The 12,893-nt window shown below is 31.3% G+C and overlaps 3 protein-coding genes across 3 annotated transcripts; 1 reads left to right on the top strand and 2 right to left on the bottom strand.

Moving 5' to 3' along the window:
* Nucleotides 1-755: 755 nt before the first annotated feature.
* On the bottom strand, nucleotides 756-5,254 carry LOC101223016 (beta-ureidopropionase). Its single transcript, XM_004136840.3, has 6 exons — nucleotides 4,967-5,254; nucleotides 3,497-3,604; nucleotides 2,312-2,500; nucleotides 1,995-2,222; nucleotides 1,690-1,914; nucleotides 756-1,337 (listed from the first exon to the last, which is right to left on the bottom strand). Exons 1-6 carry the CDS (start codon nucleotides 5,114-5,116, stop codon nucleotides 969-971), a joined length of 1,269 nt encoding a protein of 422 aa, XP_004136888.1. The 5' UTR covers nucleotides 5,117-5,254; the 3' UTR covers nucleotides 756-968.
* Nucleotides 5,255-7,185: 1,931 nt separating this feature from the next.
* LOC101202744 (magnesium-dependent phosphatase 1) lies at nucleotides 7,186-9,861 on the bottom strand. The gene is made up of 4 exons (XM_004136841.3): nucleotides 9,624-9,861; nucleotides 8,331-8,502; nucleotides 7,831-7,947; nucleotides 7,186-7,691 (listed from the first exon to the last, which is right to left on the bottom strand). The coding sequence occupies exons 1-4, from the start codon at nucleotides 9,731-9,733 to the stop codon at nucleotides 7,524-7,526; spliced, it is 567 nt and encodes a 188-aa protein (XP_004136889.1). The 5' UTR covers nucleotides 9,734-9,861; the 3' UTR covers nucleotides 7,186-7,523.
* A 1,570-nt stretch (nucleotides 9,862-11,431) lies between these two features.
* Nucleotides 11,432-12,496, top strand: LOC101206594 (mitogen-activated protein kinase kinase kinase 17). Its single transcript, XM_004137015.1, has one exon. It carries the CDS (start codon nucleotides 11,432-11,434, stop codon nucleotides 12,494-12,496), a length of 1,065 nt encoding a protein of 354 aa, XP_004137063.1.
* Nucleotides 12,497-12,893: the final 397 nt, after the last annotated feature.

The following is a 12,893-nucleotide window of genomic DNA, read 5'->3' on the forward strand; positions in this document are numbered from 1 at the left end:
CACTCCAAATACAAAAAAAAAAAAAAAAAAAAAAAAAAAAAAAAAAAAAACTAGCTCTATGAAAATTGAAAATAAAGATATATAATCCAGAGCTATTTTTTTTAGCTTAAACCCAAAGTTGAAATAATTTACATCTCAAACACAAATGTTTGTAACTCAATTATAATAATCTAAGATTAATAATAGAAAAATCGCATCAAATAACAAAAAAAAAATCTAACATCTATTTTTTACATATTGCAAATATGACAAGTGATTAATAATATCGGATATGACAAGTAATTAATGATATCAAATGTCTATTAAAGAGTTATTCATTTTTATATTTGCTACTTTTACGGTTTAGAAAATGTAATGACATGAGCCCTATTATCATTTTTTTTTTAATTTTTTGCTATTTTTACAAACACCCCACGGTAATAATCAACTACTTGTCTCAAATGCTCATAATTTGTAACTTTGGTCTGGAAGGTCATCCCCCTTCTAAAAACAATATTGATAACCAACTCCTAATCTCAAACGTTCCTACAATAACCTAAGACTATATCAACCAACATCATATCTCAAATGCCCCTAATTATCCTCAACTCCAAAGAGTCTAAGTTAATATCTCTCCCATTGTGTGATGTTATGTTAAAACTGTGGGCTAACCATTCATTGTTCTTAGAAAGTATTCCAATGAAAGCATGTTTCTTACTCTAAAGAAAAATAAAATAAAAGCCAACAAACAACTCAAGAGTCAAGACCATTGTCAATTTCCATCCATCAACAGCATGCCTCTTTTATTGCTTTTTTTTTCTGATTTTTTTTCTTAATATTCTTGTCTATGAACAGCTAAATTATGCAAAGGTTACAAACAGAAGGGAAAGCTAGCTTACTTTTCACATTGGATTATAAAATTATTCAACAAGTTTAACTTACACAATGGCTTGCCTTCTTTTCTAAATTCTCCAATATGAAACTATACTTCAAGAAGCCTTCTTCTTGTGTAACAAAGGATCAGAAATGACTTGAGGCTCAAAGTCAGGCTTTAGATACTGAGCAAGCATTTTGGCATACAACTCATATCGAGCAGTCATTCGGAACCCCCACTTATCTTTTAGCTGCCTACACAAGTTAAGATCCATATCGGAGATTAGTAAACCATCCCGGAAACGGGAGAGCGAGGGAGTGCAAGATGCATCTGGTGCAGAGAAATGGCTGGACCCGTAGAAGTGACCAAAATCTGTGTGTTGGGGTTTCCCATCACCCGAAGTGAATGGATTTGGGAAAATCTCGGTCCCAACGCGATTGATTGATCCGACAAAATAACTATTTGCTATTGCAGCATTTCGGGCCTGCAAACACAGAAAATGATGATAAAAAGTTCAAAGGATAATAGATTGCAGTGCAGAAAAAGTATTCTGAGTTTTCTATAGAAATGGATAGAACCAGTATAGTCACTGACTGCTCAGAAAAGCGGAACATTTTCTACTTAGAACAAGTTCTAAGGACGCAGTTGTACAATGTCTAGAATAGATCTTGTTCAAGTAAAGTCACGAAAAAGTTGATTATTGCGATTTGCAATTCAAAATGGAAGGAAAGAGAACAAGTATTTGCAATCGTTTGCCTTGCTTGACAATTGTGGTATGAGTGAAATGATTACCTGGAACAAACAAGAAACAGATGAAAACAAGTTAAAAGACTAACCTCAATAGGCCACATTGGTTCACTAAGTTCACCAACAGTTGCAGAAGGGTTGAAAACGATCTCGGCACCATTTAAACCGAAAGCTAACCAGTTTAAAGGGTGGTGCCTCCCGTAACATATATTTATTCCAATTTTCCCATAAGCTGTCTCAAACACAGGATGGCCGGTGTTCCCTTCCATGTAATAAGTGCTCTCGTTAAAGTCGCCAACTCTTGGTATATGGTTCTGCAAAAAGCAATTAACCTAAATAGTTTCTACAGCCGAGAAAATGTGATATGAAAACTAACTCCATAACTAACACTTACCTTGCGATGCTTGCCAATTATGTTTCCATGATTACCAATAACAACAGCAGTATTCCACAAAGTATCTCCATGACTAACATCTCTCTCAAGAATTGAACTTACAATGACCATGTTGTATCTTATTGCAAGATCCTGAAGAAACCGTGTAGATTCCCCATCAATTGGCTCTGCAAATTCACACCACCGCTTTTCACGGGTACAAAAGGCAAATGGCATCATCCATGCTTCCTACACATATATATCTATGGATGTAAAACCCCTAAAAAATATATATATAAGTAGAAATACACAGAAAGAAGTTAGCCAGGGTAACCTACTTGCAAGCATAATATGTTGACTCCAGAAGCACCTGCTGCATCAATAATTGGCTTCACTTTCTCAAGAATAGCCCTCTTCTGGTCTAAAAAGGGGGCAGTTGTAGGAAGAGCAATAGAATTTTGAATAAGACCCACCCTTACTATTCGAGGTTCTCTCACTGATTCCTTGTCGGCATGAAAGCGGAAAGCCTGAAACAATTCAAAAGAACAATAGATATAAACATGTCCATAGAAATTTGAAGGAAAGAAAAAAATCCCGCAAGAGCCATTCATCACATAAATGTTGCACGGTGAATATAATAGTAGTTTATATATTAGAATAGAAGTTTGAAGGTCACAACAAATTTTTGCAGAGAGGAGCCTTTTATCTATACAATTTGCAGAGTTGAGGCAATCAAATCCCATAAAAATTCAATTGTATCCTAATACTGCTGGTATCATCTCGACATTGTTGGATAATTAATGTGTTAGAATGACCATAACAGCTCTGACTTACTACCACTGAATTATTCTTATTTTCCTCTTTATGTTTTGTAAAAGAGAGGGCAATAGAGAAATGAATGTGTATTATAAAAGACTAAGCCTACACTGTTGTCTGATTTTTCTAGGACAAATATGAACAAAACTTATGTAAAAGCTACGTCAGCTAAGGTCCTCTATTCCATTACTTCTTCAGTGTGCTCCATAAAAACCAAATTATTAATTAATTACTTCCAGTGCAATCCAACATGTTAAAGTAATGATATTAGCTTAAATGTACACATCCCGTAAACTTAAATTTTTGAATTCAGCAGTGATTTATTGTGGTATTTGAGTAAGAGATCCTATGTTCAAACCTGCAAAATGTCCTTTTCTCTCCGATTAATTTGATATGCATTTGTTAAGTTTACTACAACTTTCAAACACACAAGTGAAGAGAAAGGTTAAAGCATTGATATAATATTAAATTTACCATAACTCAAGATTTTGGGTTCATTACAATAATGGATTACCAACATTTGACAACGTCACTACTAAACGATGAAAAAAAAAGACAGATCGCTAATTGCTTCGTGTAAAACAGACTGGAACCCAATCAAACTCTTACGAAAGGAGACAGAAATACTAATTTGGTTTCTCTATTGTAAATAACACATGGTCAAAGTTAACAAAGAAACTAAAGAAGAGACTCCTAAAAGTAATTACCTGGAGGTCAAAATCATGCTCCAGAGAAAGACTATTCACAGGTTCTGCAAGAGAAATAGTTTGAAGTGGCTTTCCACAGTTGAGCCCTAACAGCAACCGGCTAACTTCCTGGGATTAGCAACACATTGTTGAAGATCATCTAATATTTTTTAAGGTCAAAGCAAACAAATAAATGCTAGAACCATGCTAGCAGAATACAATCAATAATGCTATAGTATATGTTGGCCCTAGAAGGAAAGAAAAAATTAAACTGACTATGTCCAATGTTTCAGCAGATGCCAAAAATGTTTATTAGTAACTCCTAAATCAGTGAAGACTGGATGAATAATAATATTAATAATTTTTTTTTAAAAAAACAATTGTACTTGTTAGACATTGAAATAGTATAATAATCGAAACAAAGATAAAATAACTATAGCATGGACCAGACACATTGGTCACATAAAAGTCAATATCAGCAAGTACACACACGGGCAGATTTAGTGTAGGCACAGAGGGCTCGCCCCCTCAACTTTATTGCTTTTATATAGTATGTATAAAGAAAACTTATTAATGTTTTTTTTTTTCTAAATTACAACTTGAAGTCTCCTGTCAATAAAATTTTTGAATCTGCCAATATACACACCACGATTATTTGTTTTCCAGTACTTTGCTACGTGTATCTAGCAAACTTGGCACTCTCTCACATTGTTGACCAATAATTCTTAATGGCCCTATTTAATAATGATTTTGTTATTGGTTTTCCTATTCTCTAAGAACTGGAGCATATGAAAACTAATTATACCCATGATCAATTAGTTTAGTTCTTCAATTCTTAAAATCACTTTTGAAATCTCAGTCAAATAATAAAAACAGAGCATGTACCTTGTTTCCAAAATTTGGCTTGGAAGTTGGAAGTAGATTAGAAGATAAAGAAAAAATGTGAATAAATAAGTATGATTTTAAAAACCCAAAAATGTTTGTTTGGTTTTAATCCGTTGACATAGAATCTAATAGATCATGTACAAAATTTGGTCAAGGATTCGCAAATACATACACCAGATAAATCTAATTCAGTACCTGCAAAGGAAAAACAGTTGGGTACTGCCGATCATCTACGACTACAATTAATTATTTTCAACAATACAAAGGCTCCTCCAGTAGATAAAAGAAATTATACCAATCTCCAACCGAGAACAAAGTAATTACAAAACGACCAACTTCCGTAACCAAAACGCTTATACGACTGATCAAACTTAATACATCAGAAAAGAAAAAAAAAAAAAAAACTCAGACATCTCTCAGATAAATTAGGAAAAGATTCCCAGATTCACAGAATTCACCGCCCAACAGTTCGGAATCAAACAGAACTAAAAGAAATGAGCAAAAACAATAATCGACATCCACAAACAGATCATTAAAAATTTTCCATACTTCGGTCCTATTTCCACACAGAAATTCGATTAAAGAAGAAAAGGAAGAAAAAACGACCTGAAATATGTGAGGTTTGAGATTTGCAGCAAGGAGCTGATGAAGCGAGTCGTAACCACAGACGGAGGCATTGTTAGTGGTGGCGTCTTTTCCATCGTTGAGCTTTCCGTTTGCAGCGTCGTCAGTGATTAAGATATTGTTATTCTCCATTGTTGTCTCTTCACTGTTCTTGTTGAATTGAAGGAAGATATATACACAAATTGCTCGAGGATGATGATGAAGAGGATTGATTATACGATTTGTCGTTTCTAAGATAAATTAAAGTAAGACTAAAGTGCGATTAAAGCTTTATCGTTTCGTCACAACACACCTCAGATGCATGTGTTTGGTATAATACAAAGGTGATTTGAAAAAATGGGTGTTTTTTAAAAAAATTGGATAAAAAAGAGTATTTTCAAAAGTATTTAGATAAAAGGTGTGAATTTTTTTTTGTTTTATTATCATATTTTTTTAAAAAAATTTCTCTCTCCTGTCAACGTAAAAGAAGAAAAATAAATGGTCAGTAGGCCCATTTCATTTAATTTATTATTTTTAATTATTATTGTTATTGTTATTATTAGAATATTAAAAGACATAAATTTAAAATTACTAAATATTTTAAATAGAACATTCAAAAATTGAATCAATACAATATCAAAAATTACAAAATTGAAATTAAATCTATACAATATCAAAAGTTATAGAGTTAAAAAAAATATTATTAAAATATAAAAAAGATAGTTAATTTTATTAAACTAAATTAAACAACAAATTAAACAATAAAGTTACGGTTTACTTTCCTATTACTTAAATACATTGTTTCACTAATTTTTTATAATTAAATAATATTTAGAATAATTTATAGAAATAGGACCCATCACAAAATGACAAAAAAAAAATTACCTTTTAACCAAAATAGTTTTTGAAACCATGTTTTTTTCAAAAAAAAAAATTAAAACACCCATTTTTTCCAAATAACCCTGTAAGAAAACATTAATTGAGAGTACATTATAATATGATTCTTGTAAATTATTTTGGTCAGTTTTTAAATTGGTTTAAACATGTTTGTATTTCTTCAAAATTAATTTGGATGACATATTGTAAATTTTGATATTAAAAATTAGAGAAATTATAAAAAAATAGTAAATTTATCAAATATTTACAAACTAAATTACTATTCATAGAATCAAAAAAATTATAATGCAAATATTTTAATTTATTTTTAAAAAGTTTTAATTAGTCATTTGAAAAAAATGTTTTCAAATGTAGCGAATTAGTCTATGTTTAACTGACAACTTATCATGCTAAGTCCATATATGAATTGTGATTTTTGTATGATATTTTGAATAGTTTTATTATTTAAAATAATATTAATTTTTAAATTTTTAATAAATTCTAAATTCAGTTTATGATTTTTTTAAAAAATGTTTGTATTATTTAGAATTTTAACATATTTACCTATTGTATTTTCTTACCTACAAATTATTAATATTATTTAACCAATTTTAACAAAATTTAAGTTTTGAGACACTAAATTTAAAAATTATTTGAAAGTATAGAGATAAATTTGAAAGTATCTCGAACCAACAATTTCTACCGATATTAATATAGTTTGTATTTTATGTAGTCAAAAGAGATATTAAGTTGGAGATTCGAATAACTAACATGATATTCATAATAAAATTATATATAAGAAGTAGGAGTAATCATCGATCGAGTTAGGGTTTTTTTAATCCCTGAACTGACCATAGTCAGTTTAGTAAAATGTCAAACTAACCTCGAATCGTTCAATTTTGGTAGGGTCAGTCTAAACACTTAATTTTTTTTTTTTAAAATTTTCTATTTGAAAATTTTCAAAACCCACTCCAACCAATCCCTCTCTCTCTCACCTTTGCCAACCAAACGCCAGTCGACTCAATTTTTCGGTCTATCATGTTCACGCCTAATAAGAAGAGGAACTCATAACTTTGGAAGAGTGAGGAAATCGTTGCTGGGGAAATGCATAATTTATTTTCAATAGAAGTGTTAAAAATGGAAATCATGTAAGGAATATTGATTTAGAACATCTGTGTCAATTCCTATCAGAAAACCTCACAAGATTGTTGAGTAAGGGATAGGTCCAATTCCAAAAAGAGGAAGGTTGGGCACGAATCTTCTCCTACATTTTACCAAAACCCAACTTAAAAGACCAAGAATTCAATGCAAATAGGCACACACAATTTCTTTCAAGAGAAGAAAAAAAATCATAAACCAGTTGGACTTCAATAATTTGTTGTTAGATATAACCAACAAACGCGCATTATTGTTGTTCTCCCATCACAACTTCTAAATATACTTTTGACCCTGACAGAGATGAATCTAAGCCAACGAGGTTACAAATGGAATGAACGAGTTTGAAAATGCTACTTCAACTATATATTCTTTTAAGCATCAAAGTATTGAATTAAGGTTTCTAGGAGCCTAAATAAATATATGCTAAACGTTCTTAAGGCAGTTGAGAAAATGCATCTGAAAATATATAACAATCCCCCCCAAATACTGGGGAAAATAATAATAATCTCACAGTTTATAATCACGTTTACTCGGTCTTTTCTGATGAAGATGAGTTCTGTGTGTACTTTGCCCATTTCTTCTTGTTCTTCTCAATCTTATTCACATTCTGGGAGTAACTTGTGAGCCCCTGCCTCAGTGCCCCAAGATTAACTCCATTGCCAACAAGAATGCTAGTTACTCCCATTTTTCCAACCTGTAGTTGCCAAAGAAAACTTTGTAAAGATGGCAGTTACGTAGATATGGCAGTGTTAGAATGTTTTCTGATGCCAATCAATGAAAAATCAAAGAACTATGTTAGAATACAGAAAAGTTATGAGAAAGATGGGTTTTACAGTTTCAATGTTACGGTCCTCGTCATCAAAGAATAGCATAGACTTGAATGGTACACCAGTCCGAGAATGAATTCTCTGGAAGTGATCTGTTTTGTGTGTCCAACTGGAAAATATCTCCTGGAAATGATCGTCCAGCATGAAAAACAGGATAGCGTTAATAGGCAAAAATCTCTCACTATAAGCTGATTATTCAAAATACCGCAATAAATGCTCGTTTAAGACCCCAGTTAGAAAATCAGGAGGTTGTTAGAAGAAATAAAGTGCATTTTTAATGCTATTAGGGAAGTAATTACAGGTTTTCCTGATTGAAGTATGCTTTTAGCTACAATATTTCAAGGTTCATTCATGCTAGGAACATTGGGAATACTCCTGGAAAAACATAATTTGTCCAGGAGAAATGGAGAATTCTCATTCCACAAAGTAACAGAAGAAAAACACTAAAACTTCATAGCCGATGAATGAATAAGAAATGTAAAATGTGTAATCATTTGCATCCTTACCTGAGCTACAAACATTGACTCAATTCCCAATTTACCAATAAACGTCTTGGCAATATCAGATGTTGGTGATCTAGAAGCAATGGCAAGGTCAATTCCCTTGTCTTTAAGAGCATATAATATGCTTTTGGCATGAGGATACATAGATGGCATTTCACGTTTGGAGCGACATTCACTATCAAAATAGAAAGATGAGGTTAGGGTCAAACTTGATTACATGACTTTCGCAAAAACAACCATACTAAGCATGACTAACAAATCATCCTCAACTAACCCCAAGATCTAAGAGATGTTAAGAGACCTTCTATGTTTTTAATTTTCCTGCAGTGTAAAAACTCTTCGACCATTTGGTAACTATTTGGCTTTTGAATTTTTTATTTTTGTTTTTGAAAGGTTTAGATAGCTTATAAACACAACTCCCAAGTTACATTACACCTATAAGTTACTTTGTTTTTTAAATTTGACTAATAATTCAAATGTTTCCTTGAGAAAGGTGAAAAACCATAATAAAGAAAAAAACTAAACATACATTTGGAAAAGAGAAAACACTAATAAAATCGTTATCAAATAGCAAACAAGAGACTAGACATCTATATGTACTAAGGGTCAAGAAGTCCCGTGTTCAAATCACCACCTCCAATTTGTACTAAAAGAATTTGTTGTCAAATGGGTTGTTTTCTCTTGAAGCAGGCAGTGGGGTGGTTGAAACGTACTTGAGAACTACTGGCTGAACTCGTGTATGATTTGGATGATGAGGTAACACTTCAAAATTACTACATGTTAAGAAGCGACAGACACCATAAGCTTGCACATTGACAGAGGAGATAACTACAGATTGATATTGAACTCATCTATGAGATTGCTGCAAGCTAGAAAATCTGAATATCACATACGACCCCATTGTAATTTTAATTCGCTCAAGTCGCACGAACATCAGTTCAGATATGAAAAAACCTAATAATCTTGATAACAAATAACGGAAAAAGGGACGAAGCTTAGCTAATGAAATTCATCTATAAAATATCGTACTTTTAATTTTCATTTCTGAGAAAAATCTTCCCGTCTGAGTAAAAAAAAAACTATAAGACGAACTACAGGAAAGAAAATAAAGCAAAGATAAACAGACTTTCATCAAAATTCCCCCAAGTGCAAAAGGAAGTATAGCAGCATTGAATCGGCTCAAAAATGAAAACGATAGAACCAACAGGTACAGAAAATAATCAATCGGCATGGGTTTTTACAAGTCAACAAATGTGAAAGTGAAATAGAAGATGAAGAAAAAGAGCGAGAAATTACCAATAGAATGGCCAGAGAGTGTAATCGAGGTCGAAGACTACCAATTTGGGAAGAACTTGAAACATGCCAATAATCTGCAGAGCCTCCGCCTTGACGGTGTCGTCGGCCATATCGGTTCCTCCACTCCGACGATGGGGAACGCTTTGGATTCACGCTACGTCGAGGATTGATTGGTTAATGGCGTTCAACGGTTGAAAAGTTCTCTTTCTTTTTAAAACTGTCCTCACGAAAGGTTTTGGTTGGAAGTATCTTCGAAATTGCAAACGGAAAAGGTAAAACAAAAAAATTGTTTATGACTTTTAAATTTGCTACGTTAATATCATAATTTTTTTTATACTTTTAAGTCCTTAGATTAGCTTTAGAAAAAATGTTTTTAAAATAAAATTATTTTTATTTAAATGTTTTTCTTAAAAATATATTATTAGCATTTTTAAATAGTTTAGTTTTTTTAAATGAACATTTTTAAAAATAGTAAAATAAATTAAAATATTTACCAGCAACAAAATTTTAAGTTTTTATCATTGATAGTCTTCTATGACTATAATGTATAAATGACTATCAGTTATATAATTTATTATAAGTGATTAACTTACTTTTTAAATTAAAAATTTGAAAGTATAAATGAAATGGATAGTTAGTTTTAAACTAATAATTTTCTCAAATTGCAAATGGTAAAGGTTAAAAAATATGAGAAGATATCAATTTAAACTATTAAATTGTTTATAAATATAGGCTATTTAGTCAATGAACTAATAATTTTCTCAATTTAAATTTCTATAAATTAATTTCTCAGTTTATAAGTTATATCAATTTGAATTTCAAATTAATAATTATATGGATTTAAATTCTGGTTTTGATATACTTATAAGCATTCAACGTTTATATTTATGGTTATTTTTTAAAATAACTAAATACATTAAACTATTTTCAGTTTTTTTTTATAACATGTGAATAGTTTTTTTATTTTTTGTTATGCATAAAATTTATACATTTACAAAAGTGAGATTTAAATTGAATTAGTGGTACTCTATAGTTTAGAAGTTTAAAAGATCCTAAAGTAAGACTTAGTTATAAGCTTAAAAGTTATAATTACATTTTAAAAGTTATAATTACATTTTAAATTTTAAATTTGATCCATTATTTACTTGTCCCAACTTTGCCTTTTTTTTTTTTTTTAATACACCTTGAAATTATTTGTTTGTAATGTTTATATATTAGTAAACTTTTAATTTTAAATTTTTTATGTTTAAAAGAAAATTTTGAATTTTTTTTCAAAATAGAACATTTGAAATATTTACATAATGAATTTTGTGAAAATAGAAGAAATTCATAAGGTTCAATTTCTATACTTAAATATATATTTGTAATTGTTTCAAAAAATATATACTTTTTAAAATTTGAAATTCATATTTTCCAACAGCCATATAAACACAGGGGCGATTTTAAAAATACTAAAATATAAAAACTATTTATAAAACATATAGTAATTTCCCCAAAACTTTTATTCATTAAAGAAAAAATATTTTTGAAAACTAACTTCAAAATTGAGAAAGTGCCTAATGAATTCAAAACAGAACGTCAAAGGAAAAGAAAATATTTAATTGATTTAGTAATTTGATATGATAATAATGCATTTCCGCTTCAAATAGGGAAAAATAAGTTAAACCCTTTTCCTTTTCCTTTTCCTTTTCCCTTCTATAAACACATTTATCCCTTCTCAATAAAAAGCTAACCCTCCACCCTCGAGTAATCACTTATTTCTTCACATTGTTCATTCATATTCTTTTCAAAGCTCTCTCGCGACGATCATGGAGAATTGGGTTTTAGTAAAGATTTTAGGCCAAGGCTCTGATGGTTTAGTTTGCTTAGCAAAACAAACCACTAGAAAAAAAATCTATAATAATCTTCACTATTATTTTGCTGTCAAACTATCTCCTCTTGGACATAATTCTTCGTTGTGGGAAGAATTAGTATTGAAACAATTCAAGAACTGCCCAGAAATAGTTCAATATTTAGGGAGTGAGATAACCAGATCACCAGGAGGAAGAGATCTCCCTGGTGATAAGGATTTCTACACTTTGAAGTTGGAGTATGCTGCAGGAGGGACTTTGGATGACTTGATCAAACAGAAAGAGAAGTTACCTGAAGATGAAGTGAAAGAATATCTTCGAATGATACTTAAAGGTCTCTCCTGTATTCATTCCAAGGGGTTTGTTCATGTCGATCTTAAGCCTAAGAACATTCTTGCATTCCCTCGAAGTAATGGGAAGATGAAGCTAAAGATTGCTGACTTCGGACATGCTGAGAGATGCAAGTATAGGAATGATGCTGATGCTCATTCTGATGATGAGTATAGAAAGTCTAGGCGTCGCAGTTCATTATTGAAGTTTAAAGGAACACCCAGATATATGTCGCCGGAATCCATCGTTTTCGATGAAGTTAACGACGCACACGATGTTTGGTCGCTAGGTTGCGTTTTGGTTAGAATGATTTCTGGAAAATCTGCGTGGGATGAGGTTGCAACTTCTAAACAATTGATGATGAAGATTTTGGATAGCAAGAGCATGCCAAGAATACCTGAGGAGTTGTCCATACAAGGTAAGGACTTCATCAAAAAATGCTTTGTTTGGAATTTTAAACAACGGTGGACGGCTGATATGTTACTCCAACATCCCTATCTCAACGAGAAACATGAAGCTACGACGATGAAAGATGATGATGGGATGCCTAAACTTGCCAAATCGCTTTTGTTGTCTCATCAACCATTGAAGATCAGCCAGACTCGATCAAGTAGTGATCATGATAGAAAATCCAATCTTCGAGAAAAGAATTATTTGTCTCCTATATTAAGAAGGATTAAATCCCGTAAGTAAATGTAATTAACTAATGTATTCCTTTGCTTGATATTATTCACATTCTTTCAATAAATTGATTTTAGAAGGAACCAACAGTCAGCAATAGTATGTCTTTTTCATTCCATCAACGAACAAACCAAATGTAAATTCATATGAAAAAAGAGATTGTGCTTTGAATTATGCTATGTTGAGTAAATGTCACGATACGTGTACTTAAAAATTGGAGTAGCATCATTATAACTAATGACTATGGGCAGTTGGAACAGATTTAACAAAATTTTTTTTTTTTGCTATGATCACAACTTTGCAAGTGCCTATTATTTAAATCAGTGCTAGCATGTCTTTCTAGTTAGATTTGACTATTAAATCTTGGCCAATTAATCTTGTGCGTTTGGTATTTTGGATTGTGAACTTT

Source organism: Cucumis sativus, chromosome 7 (assembly GCF_000004075.3).
Source record: "Cucumis sativus cultivar 9930 chromosome 7, Cucumber_9930_V3, whole genome shotgun sequence".
Taxonomy (NCBI): domain Eukaryota; kingdom Viridiplantae; phylum Streptophyta; class Magnoliopsida; order Cucurbitales; family Cucurbitaceae; genus Cucumis; species Cucumis sativus.